The sequence below is a fragment of the Panthera uncia genome (genome assembly GCF_023721935.1).
Source record: "Panthera uncia isolate 11264 chromosome C1 unlocalized genomic scaffold, Puncia_PCG_1.0 HiC_scaffold_4, whole genome shotgun sequence".
Lineage (NCBI taxonomy): Eukaryota > Metazoa > Chordata > Mammalia > Carnivora > Felidae > Panthera > Panthera uncia.
Window position 1 is genome coordinate 74,998,415 of NW_026057585.1, and position 16,589 is coordinate 75,015,003.

At 48.9% G+C, this 16,589-nt stretch overlaps 1 protein-coding gene across 11 annotated transcripts in view; it reads right to left on the bottom strand.

The window, feature by feature from the left end:
* The window catches only part of MACF1 (microtubule actin crosslinking factor 1), a 330,452-nt gene that overhangs the window by 309,747 nt on the left and 4,116 nt on the right, over positions 1-16,589 (bottom strand). The window contains exon 1 of one of the 11 annotated variants that reach the window (XM_049617433.1): positions 6,384-6,750. The exons of the other annotated variants lie outside the window; for them this stretch is intronic. Coding sequence (XP_049473390.1) covers positions 6,384-6,477 — 94 coding nt within the window. The 5' untranslated portion in view covers positions 6,478-6,750. Of the gene's footprint in view, positions 1-6,383; positions 6,751-16,589 lie in introns of those variants that run through there. 11 annotated transcript variants of the gene reach the window in all.

Below are 16,589 nucleotides of genomic sequence, written 5' to 3' on the forward strand. Positions count from 1 at the left end.
CATAGGCAAATCATCCCTGATCACTGGCACATCCTTGATGACTGACACATGGTTATGCAGAAGAAAGCAAATTTTGAACAGAGAAAGAAAAATAAATGCTTGTGCCCCATAAGAATAGACTTTTACACTGCCACACAAATTTATGGAGCCACAGCAAGCTGAGGGTATCAGATCCCAGATGGCCTGTCCTTGAGCACTGCATTCTCTCTGGCCAGAGCACATCTATCTGTTGGTCAGCCTCCCTCTCCATTCTCCCCCTACACACACACACACACACACACACACACACACACACACAAATAAGGAAGGTGTATAATCTATAACTGTATACTTTCCTGTATTTTTTACAATGCTCTACATTAAATATACATATTACTTTTATAATTTGAAAAGAAAATTATTTTAAAATATGACTTGAAAGTACTCATATGATTGCCCCTTCTCTCTTGAGAGAAACTCCCTGCCAATCAACCACTTACAAAAGAAGTTATAAAAAGTCCCTACGCTGAAAGAGCATAAAATTTCATTGGGAAACGATTCTAACAGACATGAGGCAATGCAAAAATAATACAAAACAGAATAGAGGTTAAGAGACTGTAAGGTAGACATTGTAAGATCAAGGAAGGAGAGATGAATTTCTGAAAAAGTGAGGGGAGAAATCTGCATGGAGCACACAGGTCCCATGCTTAGCTTTAATTTAAAAACAAAACAAAACAGGTAAGATTTGAATAATCAAAGATAAAGGTAAAGGGTCTTCCAGGAAGAGAGGACAGAATGGCACGGGGACAGATATGAGAATCTAGGGGGAATGAATACTGAGACCTACCCACAAGAAGCAGAGAGCTGTGCTGGACAATAGTCGATACAATTAGGTATGCAGAGTAAGTCAAATTATGGAAAGCCCTGAAAGCTGGAGACAAAGAATCAGAGATTCATTGTAATTTATTCCAGGAACTGAGAAGTTCTGGAATTAAAAACAATATTTTATTAAAAGTAACCAAATAAAAGTTGAAATAACCATTCTCAGATGTTACACACCAAGCTAACAGACCTGAAAGGGCTCCTCCAGGCCAGAGATGAGCAAACACCCCAGGGTAGAAGCAAGACAACTGAGGCTCACACTCCAATCAAAATCATGAAGAACAAAAGCAGAAGCTGTAGCACACCACACAACCTCATCACAACATGGCTCAACTTATAATTACCAGAGGCTGAAAGGGCCAACCTTATTTAGTAAAAGGAGAGCCTGGGTGTTTTCAAGACCACTGAGAAAAATGCTACAAATTCATTTTGCAACCCATGATTATTTACTTGTGAACTTTGATCTTGGAATGTACACTCTGAACAGCTTTCTTTCTACCATCATCTCTAAAACCTGAAATTGGCACTGAAACATACCAGAATAATAAGGCCTCAGCAGATGCATTTCCCTGGCGTGTATTATGTCACTTGCCAAGCAAGCCCAACCCAAGAGGAAGGCAGTAGCTCCCATAAGCACTGTTAGCACATGCACACGTTTTATGATTTCAACAGCATGAATGTGGCCAAAGTTTGTGATTTCCCAGCAGACAGACTTGACTCACTTTCTGACTTAACAGTGTCCATGTCCAGAAGTAGCAATTATTCTATTGTTCTGTCTAGAAGCTATCCACTCCAATTCAAGGGCTATGTTCTAAAAAGGAACTTAAAACCTGAGTTTACATTTAACCAAGAGGTTGCTTCAGAGAGTCATTTAGTTAAACAATACTAAAGCCTCAGAATATATTTTCCAACCAAACAAAACTTTATCACTTTGCATTACATTGTTTTTGTATAAAAATTTCAAAGTGGGAGTGCCTGACTGACTCAGTCCATGGAACACACCACTCTTGATCTCAGGGTCCTGAGTTCGAGCCCCACACTGGGCATAGAAATTACTTAAAAAAATGTTTTTTCTCAATGTCAAAGTAATTTACATACCATGAAACCTCTCCCATAATAAAAGGAAAAGAAATTCTCCACAGTTGAGAGATCTGGAAATACATGCCATTTAAGGGCTACCCCTCAGAGGCTAAAAACTAACAACAATGATATTAATAAAGTATTTTCACAAAGGTACCTGGTCTCAGCTCAGGTCATGATCTCACGGAGCCTGCTTGGGATTCTCTCTCCTCTCTCTCTGTCCTTCCCCTGCACTTTCGCGCACGTGCTCTCTCTCTCTCTCTCTCTCTCTCTCTCAAAATAAATAAATAAACTTTAAATAAGTAAAGTATCTTCACAATGATCTCACTTAACCCAAGTCACTGCTCTGATTTTAAAACTTCCTTCTGCGATACAATATGAAACCTTCATCTAGAAGTCTTGGATCCTGGCTCTTGGACAGTAATTTAAGTCTCTATGCCTAAATTTATCCATGTGTATAATACCTTCCTTACAAAATATTATAAAGATCAAATAAGATAAGAAATATGAAACTAGGTTGTAAAAAGTAAAGTATTATCTCCATGGAAGTTTTTCTAAATGTGAATGGCCTCATACATGCCAATAGCTCATTTATATTCTCATGAATCCCAAGGAGTTAGTATTATCATCCCCATTTTCACGGTGAGAAACCCACAGATTACAGGTTAAGTAACTTTTCCAAGGTCATACAGGACCAGACTGGAGCACAAGGCTAAAGAAATTCAAAGCCTTGTCTCTTTCTACTATATTGTGCTGCCTTGCTAGTTTTGAACGTTAAATAACACACAGACCCTTCACTCCTCTCTGTACAGTGAGTTCTGTAAGTTCTTTTTTGGGATACAAGTAAACAAAAATCAGTCCTAACTAGCTTCTTAAAACCCATGGCACCTAGTGAGAACTCTGACGTTTTTAAGTACCAGAGAGTCCACGTTACCAAAGTTGAAATGTGAATGTTCTCTTTTATTCTTTGCCGCGCCTGGCATGTAAAGACTCTTTAAGGCTTTGTGAAAACACAAAAGTCTAATTCTGCGCAAACCAACTTACATATTACCCTCCTGCTTAACCAACCACCAGAAACCTGATTGTATTTATTTCTAAACCTCTTCTCTAAAACCTAAAACTATGCCCATATGTGGCTGGCTACTTCCGTAGAGTTTGTCCCTATCCCAGGAAGAGTCAGATCCTGGTTCTCCTCCCTCTCTGACTATTCTTAGTTTCCTTTGGTGCTCACAACAACCTCAATCTATCGAGAGGAAAACTTTGTGACTGGCCCAAATCATCTGGATGAAATATTCCTCAAAACAATACATGTCTCTTTCCTTTGTTTCCATGTGTACCAAGCAACCATCTGATTAGCTTCATAAGCACTATGGTATAAGGAAAAGGGTGCCTCAGACTGCAATGTAAGTGTTCCAATCACTGGATTGGTATGTCCTCCACTATGAATTAATAAAATTGGCATACTTGTCGCTTTTTTTAAAACTTTCAATGACTGACTCCCCCACTGCCCATGAAATAAAGCCATAAAGGAATCTTTATAAGTTGACTCTGAGTCCTTTACAGTATCATCTGCTCCCAAAATTCGAGTCATACCCAACTAGTCACATTCCATTCCTCAAACCCCTCCATTCTCTTTGTACCTTCAAGCCTTTGCATGTGATATTTATTCCTGCCTTCTCCCCTCCCCATCCTCCTCCATCTAACTAAATCCCATTTATCCCTAAAGGCCCACTCAAGTGTCACCTCCTTTGTCAAATCTCCCAATGAACCCAAGTGGAAATATTCATCCCTCCTCTTGCTTCCACAGTGCATTATACATATCTCTGTTCTACTACTTATAGAATCATAATTGGTTGTTTGCATATGTCTTTTCCTTTGCTAGATGTGAATAACCAAGGGCAGGAACCAGATCTTATTCATTATTCTGACACCTCCAGTGCCTAACACTGGGTTACTTGTAACAGATATTTTATTAATTGTTGAAGGATTGAAAGAATGAAGAACGATACCCTGACTCTGTGGGTTGCTACCCACTCTGAAATGTTAGGATTGAGAGTTATTATCTAATATCTCCTGTTTGCTGGACAGTCAGGCTCTGAAAGAGCCTTTGGGATACTTAGGAAATGAGAGAGAGTGTTTATGTCCATGCTGAATCATCTAATCCTGCCAAAATCATGCTCACTACCAACATACAGGGAAATGGTTGCCAGGCATAATTATGGAAAATCCATGCCTGACAACCATTCCTAATACAGCTGCAATACATACTGCTCTATTCCCTTCACAATACAAATGCATCACTTCCCTTCTAGCCTTTGCCCTTTCCAGGGACAGTTTATGCAGCTGAAAACTTTAGTTCTCCTTCTGAATACCAAAATCCTGTTTCATTTGTAGAATGAAGTGACTACAAATTAACAGCAGCAGAGAGAGAGCTCCGACTAATCTGGTGGCCAACCAATGAGAGTCTAGAACCCCAACATCATCAATATCTATTTCCCCAAGTCTCTCCAAAACTAATTCCTGTCTTTGTTCTCCCAAACTATACTCCCAGTCACTGTTTCCAGCTTAGGTAAAGAGTTCTATCAAGGCAGTAAGGGGATTTCTAAATCTGGAAAATGCAAGAATTCCATACAGCGAAGTAACAAAGGCCCGGATGCTAATCCACCCAGACTTCCCAGTGAGAATGGTGCAGTGAGGGGGAAGAGAAATTCTGCACCTATCCTAGAGCAGCCTGCACAACAACTCAAACAGCTCGAGTTAATTTATTATGGCCAACCATTTTCGACTCATTCTTCCCCTCAAGAAAGAGATCTGTGCCTGGAAAGGATCAAATTCCTATACACCTGACCAAAATCCTTCAGAGGAAAGGCAAACTAAGTGAGCCAGTTAAAAGGACTGAGCACAAGAGGCCCCTCCTGGAACCAGCCCTATTTCCCCCTTCTTTCCTAGTTTCATTTCCTAGGAATCCAACTTCCTTTCAGCTGGAGGCCACCAGTAACACGATCCAGTGAGGTGCTGAGATTTCTTCACTTATTCGAGTTATAATCCTGCCAGTTTTTAAAGCTGTCACAGCCCAAGACAGGCCCAGAGTATCCTCTGCCTAAAAAGAATGCCGGGTTGCCCAAAAGCCTGCAAAGGAAACTTAATGGAACCATTCACTTAGCAGCAGTTTTTCAATGAAGTTCAGCAGCACAATCTAACCTCTTTGTGCTCTGAAATGAACCACATTTCTTAAAAAGAAAGACCACAGGGGGCTGACAGAAAACTTGCTGCAGGCAGGGAAACCTGGACAGCTTACAGGAGCTGATGCAGAAGGGAACAAGCAGACCTCCTCAGCAGGTCCCTTTTTAGCATTTCATTTCATTTCTGTCTCTCTCTGCCTCTCTTTTCTGCTGCATTCTCCAGCAGAACTCTAATGCCACAAGGGAAGAAAAAGAGGGAGCGTTTTACAGCTTCTGCATTAGTTTCCCTTCACTGGGTAGGTGTCGTAAACAAGTATGCTGGATTCAGTCATAGGAGCTGAAGTTCCCTCTCCTTCCGAAGAAAAGAAACTAGAGGCCCGGTCACAAGGGCCCCGCTGAATAAAGCAGGAGAAAGTGCTGCCTCTGGAGTTTCTGGGGGAAATCTCCCAGTCTGTGAAAGCACAGCTGCCACACAAAGCGCCGGCCTGGGATGTTAAATATCGGAGTTGGGCCCTCAGCTCCCGAGGCCTCCCACCCCTGCCTCGCGCGCGAAGGGCACCCCCGGGCGGCCGGGGACAAGTTGGGGAGCCGCAGTCCGCAGCCCCTCCGCCTGTCAAAACTTTCTCGCGGACACCCAGACCTTGCAGGAGGAACTGGTGTGCGGGACTGCTCAGCCAGAGCGCCTCCGGGCTGCAATCCGAGGCCACCGCAAGCCGTTGGGGAGGGGGGGGTGGGGAGCCGCGGCAGACCCCCGCCTCCACCGGCTCGAAGCCCCCGGGGCTGGACGGGGAGGAGGCCTCTCCCCAAAAGTGCACATTCACCGACCCCGGCCGCCACGCGACGGAGCGGAGACTGAGGGAGACAAAGGGGGGCGAGGGCCCCCGGGCGGGCTCGCGGCCGGCGGAGCCTCGGCGACGGGAGCCCCGCACGGGGAGCGGACGGGGAGGCTCCTCGCGCCCGACTCCTCCTCCTCCTCCTCCCCTGAAACTCCCCACCGCGCCGGGGCTCCGGAGGCAGCGCCCCGGCTCGCCTCCCTCCAGATAATAGGGCGGCTAATATAACCCGTGCTGGGGAAAGGGCCGTCTCCCGCAGGCTTATCTCAACTCCGCAAATAAGCCGGCCCGAGAATGAGCAGGTCCGGGGCCGGCCCCGACGCCGCGGTGGGCGCGACCCCGCCCGGGCCCCGGCCCACCCGCCACCCCCCACGCGAGTCCCCGACCCCCGACGAGCCCCGGGGCCCCGCCGCGCCGCCCGCCGCACCTTTGTAGCGTTCCAGCACATCCTCGTACGCCTGCACGAACTCCTTCTCCTGGCTGCGGTTGGCCGGCTGCTGACCCGGCACGTAGCCGGCCATGGCCGCCCGCGCCGCTCTCCGCGGGCCCCGGCGGGCGCCGGTTCCAGGCCCGCGCGCTGAGGCGGCGGCGGCGGCGGCCCCAGCCTCGGCCCTTTGTGCGACTCGCGGGAGGCGGCGGCGGCGGCGCCCCGGCAGTCCGCTCTCCGCTCTTCGCCCGCCTCGCCCGGCCTGGCAGTCGCGCTCGGCTCTTCAGCCCGCCCGCACCCGGCCGCTCGCGCTCCGCCGGTCCCGGCTCGCGTTTCCGCCTCCCCACCCCTCGCTCCGCTCCTCCCTCAGCCCGCCCCGGCGCGGCGGCGGCGGCGGCGGCTCCTCCTGTCAGGAGCGCCAGGCCCGGCCCGTTCCCGCCCCTCTCCCGCCGCCTCAGCGGCCCGACGCGGCCCGGCCCCCCGGCTGCCCACGCGGGTCGCGGGCGGCAGGGACCACCGCCGGCGGAGCCGGGGGCGCGGGCCGAGGGAGGCGGGGGCCACGGGGCCGGAGGCCCCACGCGCGTCCGAATGTAGGGCCGGGCGGGCCGCCGCGGCCGCGAGACCCCGGGCCGACGCCACAGGGCGGGCGGGCACCCCCGTTCGGCGCTGACCTACACCCGCCGCTGGGACAAAGGAGGGAGCCCCCTGGCTGGAGGAAACCGAGCTGGGCCTGTGCAGCTGCTGGAGAAGGGCCTAGAGAACTGAGGGGAAGGCAGAGAGCGAAAGACCTAGATAGATCCGGGGCTAGACACGGTCAGCATGAGGACAGGGGCAGGACCCGGACGGGGCTGCAGCGTGAGGCCGAAGGGAACACTGAGGCCACACGGAATCCCAGAAACAAAGGGTTTTCCAGAAACAGAAGAGACTGAACTGGAAACGGAGAGGGCACGCCAAGCACCATGAAGTAAACCAGGCCAAGGATGAGGAGCCAGAAGCTGAGAAATGACAACGGGGGAGGAATGAACACGGGATTCTGACCTCACGGTGGGGTGGATCTACAGAGGGAAAAGACCCAACAGGATTATTGCGCTGTGACAGCCATCAGAACAGAGAGACTTCCAGATCGAAAGGGAGAAATGTGGGGACCTGAGACTGAAAGCGGGATGGTTATGGAACAAAGAAAGGGATCCTGGAGCCTAACTGGTCAGGGAAGAAGAAAAGGGAAGCCCAGTAATCTGTCAGGAGAAAGAAAAGTGATGACAGGAAACTAGTAGATATAGGTAGGGATTTAGTGGGGACCGTTTTGAGAAGAGAGTTCCCAGTATCATCTGCCAGTCCATTCATCTGTGTATCCTTCACTCCCAATATTCACAGACTGCACTGGGGGCCAATAGCTGTGAATGAGGAACTCAGGTAAATGCAGGGGATCTTTCTGCCCCCATCTCCCCTCATCCAGCCATTATCCTCCCCAGCCTCATCAAATCTGTTAACTTGATTTTTTCAGGGGGGTGGGGCGGTGGTTGTGGGTAAAAAGTTAAGCTGGCGGTTCTCACAAAGCAGCATATTAGCAGGTTAAAAGAAAAAAAGAATTCATGGGACATTGAACAGGCAAAACTAGGACTTGGGTTTCCATCTCAGTTCCCATGCTCAAGATTTTTAAAAGGGAGCTTCTTCCCCCTGGGGTGAGGCCTGCCTCTTTGTAGGCTATGAGTAGTGCCAAGTATTTGGCCAGTGCTCAGCACATTAAGAAGAAGAAATGATGCTTTTCACCATTAGGTGCATACTGGTTGTTTCCACATCATACCATGATCAGGAATCGGGTGAGCAAGTCATTAATCATATCTTTCTCCATCCATCAAGTTCTGCTGGCCTGTCCAAGTTCTAGGACTGGAAATTATACAGGGAAGAGCCCAAAGAGGGCAGACAGGGAGGATTGTTGGACAAAGGCTCATTTCCTTCCAGTTTAATCCTTTGTGCTTAAAAAAAGCTAGTCCACGTTTTGGTGTCAGCTGCTTAATGAGCTCAATTTAAGAAGAGAAGGAGAATAAGGTTGAGGTTTGTTTTTTTTTGTTTTTTTTGTTTTTTTTTTTAAGACTCAGTGGAAAATGCAGGGTGAAGGAGTTGGGATTGATGGCATAAGCACATTTTTCATAAACAGCAGAGAATACAGAAATGCTAACTCTGGGGACCTTGACTGTATCAGTGCTGAGTCATCTGCATTTCCTATACTATTTTATTCCAGTAGGGCTAAGAAGGCCCAGACACAAATACACATACACACACCTCCACCCTCACCCCCAGACATCTGCCTCATTTTCATTACAGTAAACAGAAAAGTCCCTCAATCCCCTCCTAGGACTGCTACGTGTGCCACTTTGTAAGCAGGTTCCTCAAGAATTGTGACTGAGGCTTGCCAAAAGTGCAGAAAGACAAGGGCAAGAAGGGAAAGAGAGTCTGTTCTGGGAATCAGACTTTGTTGAAGGCTTGGGGGACTTGGGGGGGGGGGCGAGGGCAAGAGGTTGAGATTCCTATTAAGAAACATGGTAATCAAGGAAGAAAGTTCTGGTTTGGGTTGCGGCTGAGGGCTTCTCAGACTCAAGTAGCTTTCTTGACAAGATTTGCATTTAAATGCTCCCAGGAGATTTTGAAGTAATGAATTCTTCTAATGAATGGAAAAGGGGAAGTCCACATGTTTGGCTGATGTTTCTGTTTTATACTGAGAAAATTTTATAAGGTAGAGGAACAAAGCAGCTGCTGGAGGGTGGGGGGTGGGGTTGCGAAGAAGGAAGCCTATGAAGGGGAGGTTTCTGGTTTTTTCCAAGCAATGGTCTAAATTTATGGCCAGACCACACAATCAGGACAGCTCTGAGGCTTTCTCCTTTTGGTCTATGATTTTCCTTTGCTCCTGATGGCCAGACGGCTGTTGCATTTCTAAGGAGGCTGCAATAAGGAAGCCAAAGGCAGCAAGATGTACTCAGAAGGCCATCTAGTGGGGGGGAAAGGGTAATACAGGCAAATAAAGCCCTATTTTTCCTCCGTGTCCTCTGCCACTTAAGCCTCATCAAGTGCCCCTCTCCCTAAGGTCCAGCCACTATCAATTTCTTTCAGCTTCTCAAAGATGTGCTCTCTCGCCCCAGGGCCTTCCCACCTGCTCTCCTCCTGGGCTGTGACCCTTCACTGCTCTCCTCTTTTGGTCTGGCTCACTCCTACTCACACCTCTGCTGAAACTCCTGCAGAGAAGCCTGCCTTGATCCCCCGGATTAGTAGATCCTCCCTCCCCCTCTTCTCTCCTTTGGTAATATGCATCACACTTGAAGCTATCAGTTCCTTGTCTTTCATCCTTATTAAACCATTAGCTCCCTGAGGACTGGGACTGTTGTCGGTCTTGTTCACCACAGGACCTGCATCTAGCAAATGACCTGGCACGTGCAGGGCACTCATTAAATATTTGTTTAAAATTTTGATTAAATGGATGAATGAGTGAACCAGATGACCCTAAAATACTCAGCTGCCTGTGGCTTCTGATGAGCTAGAAGGCTAGAGTATTTAAGAAGAGAATATGCCTGTCTCTCACAGTATCCCTTACTTTTTGCCTGGCGTTCAAAGTCCTCCATATTTTGACATCTTTCCTTTATCAGCTGATCTCCGATGATACCCTCGTGTGCAGCATGTTCCCCTAGAATCAAACTCTGAGCCTTTGCCTGGAATGTCCTCCACTTCCCAATTTCACCTAATGAAATCCTACCCATCTTGAAAGCTCACCCGAAACGACATGAAGTTACTTTTAATCAACCCAGGTAGAAGAGGCTGTTCTCAAAAATCCCAGCCACATTTTCTTTCTCTCATTTCTGGGGCTCCAGCCACATGTACTGTGGGTGTCTGCATGCATCACTGCCTCCTTTAAACGTCCTGGTTCAGAAGTTCGTTGAGGCGGAAACATCTATTTCATCTTCCCTCATCATAGGACCCAACACAATGCTTTGTACCTAGTAGATGTTCAATAAGTATTTGCTGAAGGCATGGATGCCTCAACTGACGACATATGGGGGCGGAGGGTATGGGCTTGATCTGTGATTCAAGACAGTTAAGAATCCAATTCAGTGTTGGGGCGCCTGGGTGGCGCAGTCGGTTAAGCGTCCGACTTCAGCCAGGTCACGATCTCGCGGTCCGTGAGTTCGAGCCCCGCGTCGGGCTCTGGGCTGATGGCTCTGGCCTGATGGCTCGGAGCCTGGAGCCTGTTTCCGATTCTGTGTCTCCCTCTCTCTCTGCCCCTCCCCCGTTCATGCTCTGTCTCTCTCTGTCCCAAAAATAAATAAAAAACGTTGAAAAAAATAAAATTTAAAAAAAAAAGAATCCAATTCAGTGTCCACTCAGTGGCCAATGGTTTCGGGTGCAGAGAAGAAAGAGGAAAGTGGAAAATTATTTCTCCTTCTGCTAGTGTTCCTCCTCCAACATCTAGAAGGTTTACTCCCAGCACTTCTTCAGCTTGGCTCATGCTGCATTAATTTACATGTGTTAATTGATGCTTTATAAATAAATTTTTTGCTAGTAGTATGTGCAAGAGCTCTGTTCCTCCTCGCAGGGGTAAGCTGTCTCCTGTACCTCTTACATTCCCCAATAGTAGCTGGAGCGAGACACTGAAGGGGCTGCCCTAAGCCCTATCCTTTGGCAAGATCTTGGAAGAAAATCATCCAGTTCTAGTCTCAGGAGAGCTGCCTCCAGACCCATCCCACCAGCCTTACAAACAGGAGCCCAAACTCCCTTTCCGCCCAGCCCCTGGAAACACTTAACTAAGCTTTGCCTCCAGTTTCCCAGTCCCCTCTGTGGTAGGGAAGCCTTTGCCCACCATCATGCTGCCCTCTTCTGTTCAGAAAGTGTAACATCACTCATTTAAGAGGTCTGGATGGTGCCAGCCACCCAGGAAGACAAGATCCCTGCCACAGGCGGCCCGTCACCATGGCAACCCTCAAAATGGTTACTCAGCCATCTGGGTTACCATAGCAACTGGCCAAGTCTCTCCACCTCAGCCTCTCCCTAGGCCTTCTCCCGTGGCTTGTCAGAGCTAATGCCAAAGAATCTCCAATCCTTACTGGGGGAAATGAGCAGAAGCTGGACCCCTGATAGGCAGCTGTCCCAAAGGGGCGTGGAATGCCTCTCCCGCCTGGGGCTTCCTGAGGCACAGTGGAGATAATGGGAGTTAAGGCACTCTGTGAACCTTGAAGTGCTGCGCAGATGTTAGCTATTATTAAACTACTGTTCCTTGTAATGGGGGAGGCAGTGGGTTGCCCTAGGCAGAGCTAGTGCCGTTCCCGGCGTGGCCCCTTACTGGCTGGGAGACCTTGAACAAGTTACCGAACTCTCTGGGTTTCTATTCCATCTACTATGGCCCATCTGCCTCCTAAAGTTCTTTTAAGGATAAGGTCAAATAAAGCACATACGACACTAAGCACAAACCTGGCATTCAGAATATACCAATAGCAGCTAGAAAAGCTCCTGGCCCCTCTGCTATTTCCCAGGCTTTCTGTGAATATAACCATTTTATTTTCTCTCTTAAAGGAACAGCCTAATGTGAGCCCCACTCGATCAACCACACCCCACCTCCCTTCCTGTTCATCCTGAGGTTCCTGCCAAACAGGGCTGTAGGCAGTCTGCACTCTTTGGGGAAATTGGGAGGTTCCCCAAATTAGGCGGTGTGGCTAACCCCTCCAGTGGAAACAACATCTCCCCATCCAATGCTACCTCAGAACAGAAACCTCTAAAGGGGCTGTGACGGGCAGCCTGGAAATTGAGCACAAATCCCACAGAAGCCCTAGAGAGTGGTGGCTGCTCACATGGGACAGCTCACCAGCGTCGGGGCAGGCCTGGGGCACGTGCCCCTCTCATAAGACCAAAATTCCTTCCCTCTATGATTTTAAAGACTTCAATCCTATTGCATCCCAAGTTCAGTCTCTTAAGACCGAATCCTTGAAAGCCATTTTCAGGGTACTTTCTCAATTACACTGGGAGGGTCTTGATTCAAATCCAGGCTCCAAAGGTTTGAAGTGTTTTAGGCAAAACAGACACCATCCTCAGAAATCAAATTTCCAAACAGAGAACACAGGCATGCTTTAGCCTAGTTCTTCATGTTCTGGAAGCAGGGCACAAACCTCAAGCTGGAAGGACCAGAGGATCAGGTAAGCAACACTGGAAGGGACACACCACCCCCTAGGGCCTTGGCATTTGGAAGTCACAATCCCGCACGATGCCTCTGGGAAATGTGTGGAGTAGGACTGGCTCCAGCTCAGATTGGACTACTGAGCAGATAAACCAACATACTTACTGCTGGGGGAAGAGCAATACAATAGCTTAAAAGTGAGGTGGCGGGGTGCCTGGGTGGCTCAGTTGGTTGAGCGTCCAACTTCAGCTCAGGTCATCATCTCGCGGTTCACGGGTTCCAGCCCCACATCAGACTCTGTGCTAATGGCTTGGAGCCTGGAGTCCACTTCGGATTCTGTGTCTCCTTCTCTCTCTGCCCCTCCCCCACTCATGCTCTGTCTCTCCCTCTCTCAAAAATAAATAAATATGTTTTTAAAAAATTTTTAATAAAAAAAAAGTGAGGTGGCAAGAGGACATTATTACTGGAACTTCCATCTCTGTAACTGGGGAGGCCAAAATGGGGTGTGTGAGTGAAATAAGACTGGCCCTAAATTGCTAATTCTTGAATCTGGGTGATGGGGGTTCATTTGACTATTCTCACAACTTTAGTAAATGTTTGAAATGTTCTGAAGAATGCAGGTGGTTGGAGTTAGGCCAACCTGAAGGAAGCAGTGAACAATTCCAAAGGCCACATTGCACGTGTTGTGTTCCAGGGGGCACCATACACATTCAGCAGCACTGAAGTTCCTTACCTTCTCTCTTGGGTAACACAGGGAGAATAGCAACTAGTTCCCAGGGCTCTGTGAGGACTGAATGGTAACATGAAATGCCTGACACACATCTAGGACTCACTACATAGCAGCTTCTCCAACTATTACTTACTAGGGGATCCCAGCTGGCATCAGCTCTCAGGAGCTCCCGGACAGAGTCGAGTTCAAATCCCCAAACCACCCTCTGAATGCTTTAATTCCTAACTCCTACCGGCTGGTTCTCTCTTCATTTCCCTTCATTTCTTTCTACTGAGGCCAAAGAAAGGAGAGCAAGAATAGAAACCAGCAACAGGGGCATGCCCTTTCTCTTCAGGTTGTCCTGGCAAAGTCCTATTCCTTTTCTAAGTCCCAGATCAAATGCTATCACAGCGCTAAGCTAGCAGTGGGGGCAGAAGCAGGAGAAAGGCCTTCCCTTTCAGAACTTCTCGGAACTCCGGGCTTGCAACGCGCACAGCTCAGGCTGCATCCTAGCTGCCTGCACGGGAGGGAGTGGGGTTCCGAAACCCATTCGGAGCCTAGCACAAAGTGGCTCTAGAAATATTTGGTAAACGAATAAGTGCATGATCGATGAATCAGCAAAGGAATGAATGGATGCATTCATGAATTAGTGAACTGGTGTACAAGTGAATGAATGATATCAGTGAGAACAGTTACTGTGTGTCCAGCGCTGATTATTACATAGCAGGCATTAGGCCAAGCACCTCACTCCCCACAACCTCATTTAATCCACCCCGCGAGACTCTGTGGTGGCACTCCTGCTCCCCCATTTTAACTGTGAGAAGGTGAGGCTCAGTGAGGTTAGTAATTTCCCAGGCTCACCCAACTGGCAAGTGATGGAATTGGAACTGGGACTCCAGCTGACTCCCAAAGCCATGCCCTTGAGCGAATGAATGGAAGAGTGAGCACAGGAGGAAATGAGTAAGTAGAGAATGAGGAGGGAAAGGCATGCTGGGAGACACACCCACCCAGGCTCCAGACAGAACCTTTCCCTGGACCACAAGGCTAAAAGCCTGGTAGCTTCTGGGCTAGGGGTGGGACACAGTTGAGGGAGGAAACTTCCACCCACATTGAGTTTTCAAGTTACAGGGGCTTCCAGACCTTCTCTGCAGCAGCATCGTTAAGTTCGGGCAGAGATTCCAGCCAGGAGCGCCAGTTCTGCTCCTGCAGGAGCGCCAAGGCAGAGCCAGGAAGCTGGCCCACTTCTACCTGACAGGTGGCAACAGGCAGACTGGGGCCAAATCACGGCAGGTCCCAGCCGCAGCAACTGGCCAGGCTCAGGATCGCACTACTTGGTGATGGTGGGTTATTAATACTCACACTCAGATAGGCTCAGAGTCCTCCTCCCAGGGGGAAGGCCGCTGGGACAAAAGACAGTGCAGCCCTAGATTCCGCTGCACAGTCAGCTCCTCTGGTGGCGTCTCGTCTCTAACCCCGTGGGACAGAGAAATGACAGCCTTCCACAGCCCCCAAATTAACCAGTCCTTCCTCCACATTCCTACCCTCCGTCCTTGGCTGCTCCTGAACAGAAAGGCGTGAGTCAGACTGCCATTCCAAACCTGTCTCCGTGTCACCTGGGAAGTCGCTAGAAAAGCACGCTGGGAAACCAACGGCACAAAGCCGACACCTTGCGATGTGGCAACCACCTTCCCTCACCAGCTGGGGTCCCACAAAGACCCTGAGCCTCAGAGAAAAGACGGTTTGGCTGTCTTTTCTGCTGCCTGCACAAAATTCTGCCCACGTGGTCACTTTCCATCCCTGCAGCTAATGTGACCCAGATTTACTTTCAGAGAGCTGGTGCTGAGCTGGTGGTGTGTAGCTACAATTCATTCTGCCCCACTTTCAGGGGACTCTCAGGCTCATCTCTCCCGTTACTGAAGCCAAGCTCCAGAAGGGGATGGGGCTCTGAGGATACTGCCAGGAAGTAGAACGCTAGAAAGGGGGAGGAGCCTCCTGGGGGGCAAAGTTTGAAAAGCCTGGGGCCAGCGCAGTTGGTGGCTCTGGTATAAGGGTTCTCAATGGAATCGTTTTTAGGGCACCCTTTTTCCCACCCCTGTGTTCCCTTCTTCCCAACATGGGTTGGCCAGAGAAAAGACACTCCCATCTGCTCTCGGACAAAGCCCTAGTGTGAACAAAAGAAAGGGACAGAACTTAGAGGCCTGGAGCCCCTTCCTTGCTCACCTGGGAAAACAGGCCTTCCTGGAGACTCCACTGCCTCTCCTAGTTGGCCCAGAGAAGTTACAACAATGACACGCTAAGTGCAGTAACAGGCATGTTAACCCGTGTTCGTCTAACACGTTCGACTCTCATTCAATGACCACTCAAAGCATGTGTCATCATCACCCTTTTTTAGATAAGGAAACTGAGGCTCTAAGAAGTGAAGTCAATTTGCCCAAGTCTTCTGATTCCAGATCCACTTGTCTCCATGGTGCCTGGCACCCAGCTGGGATTAAATCCATTTTTAAAATTTATTTATTTATTGTATTTATTTTTTGATGTTTATTTGTGAGAGAGAGTGCGAGCAAGGGAGGGGCAGAGAGAGAGGGAGAGAGAGGATCCAAAGTGGGCTCTGTGCTGACAGCAGTGAGGTGGATGTGGGGCTCAAACCCACGAACTGTGAGATCATGACCTGAGCTGAAGTTGGACCCTCAACTGACTGAGCCACCCAGGGACCCCAATCCATTTTTTTTTTTTTATTGAATGAACGAATGAATGAACAAGCAGAGAAGCCCCTTCTCAGAGCTTCCATCCTGGAGGAGAGACGCATGGGCACAGAGAAGCAGGCTCCTTCCTCTGACCACGCATGTGCTTTCAAAGGCTGTCTCCCCAGAAGTAAGCCCTTGAGGGACTCCAGCAGCTGAGCTTAGGCTCTGAAAGCAGGGCAAACACTGGCATGCAAGCCCAGCCCTCACTGGGGCCTCTAGATTCTAAAGCCCTTACTCTCAGAATGAGATCCTGGGGCAACACCAGGAAGGGTATGATGGGACTCCTGACATATTGAGCTCAGATCTGGTGGGGGAAACGTACCCAGAAACAATGAACTTTAATAGAAGGCCAACTGAAACCAGGGCTGGGCAGAGATACAATTGCTGTCTTGCTGCAGGGATCAGGGAAGGCTTCCTGGAGGAGGCCACACTGCAGCATAAGTTGGGGATGTGATTTCACCAGCACCTGCTGAGAGGCCCCCAAGAACAAATCCTACGGATGCTTTCTACTGGTTAACTGGGAGGCCAATCCTTAGCCCTGAGTCCCTGCGCTCCCCTCTTTCACAACGCACACAAGAATGTAATTTCTTTTCCCCCTG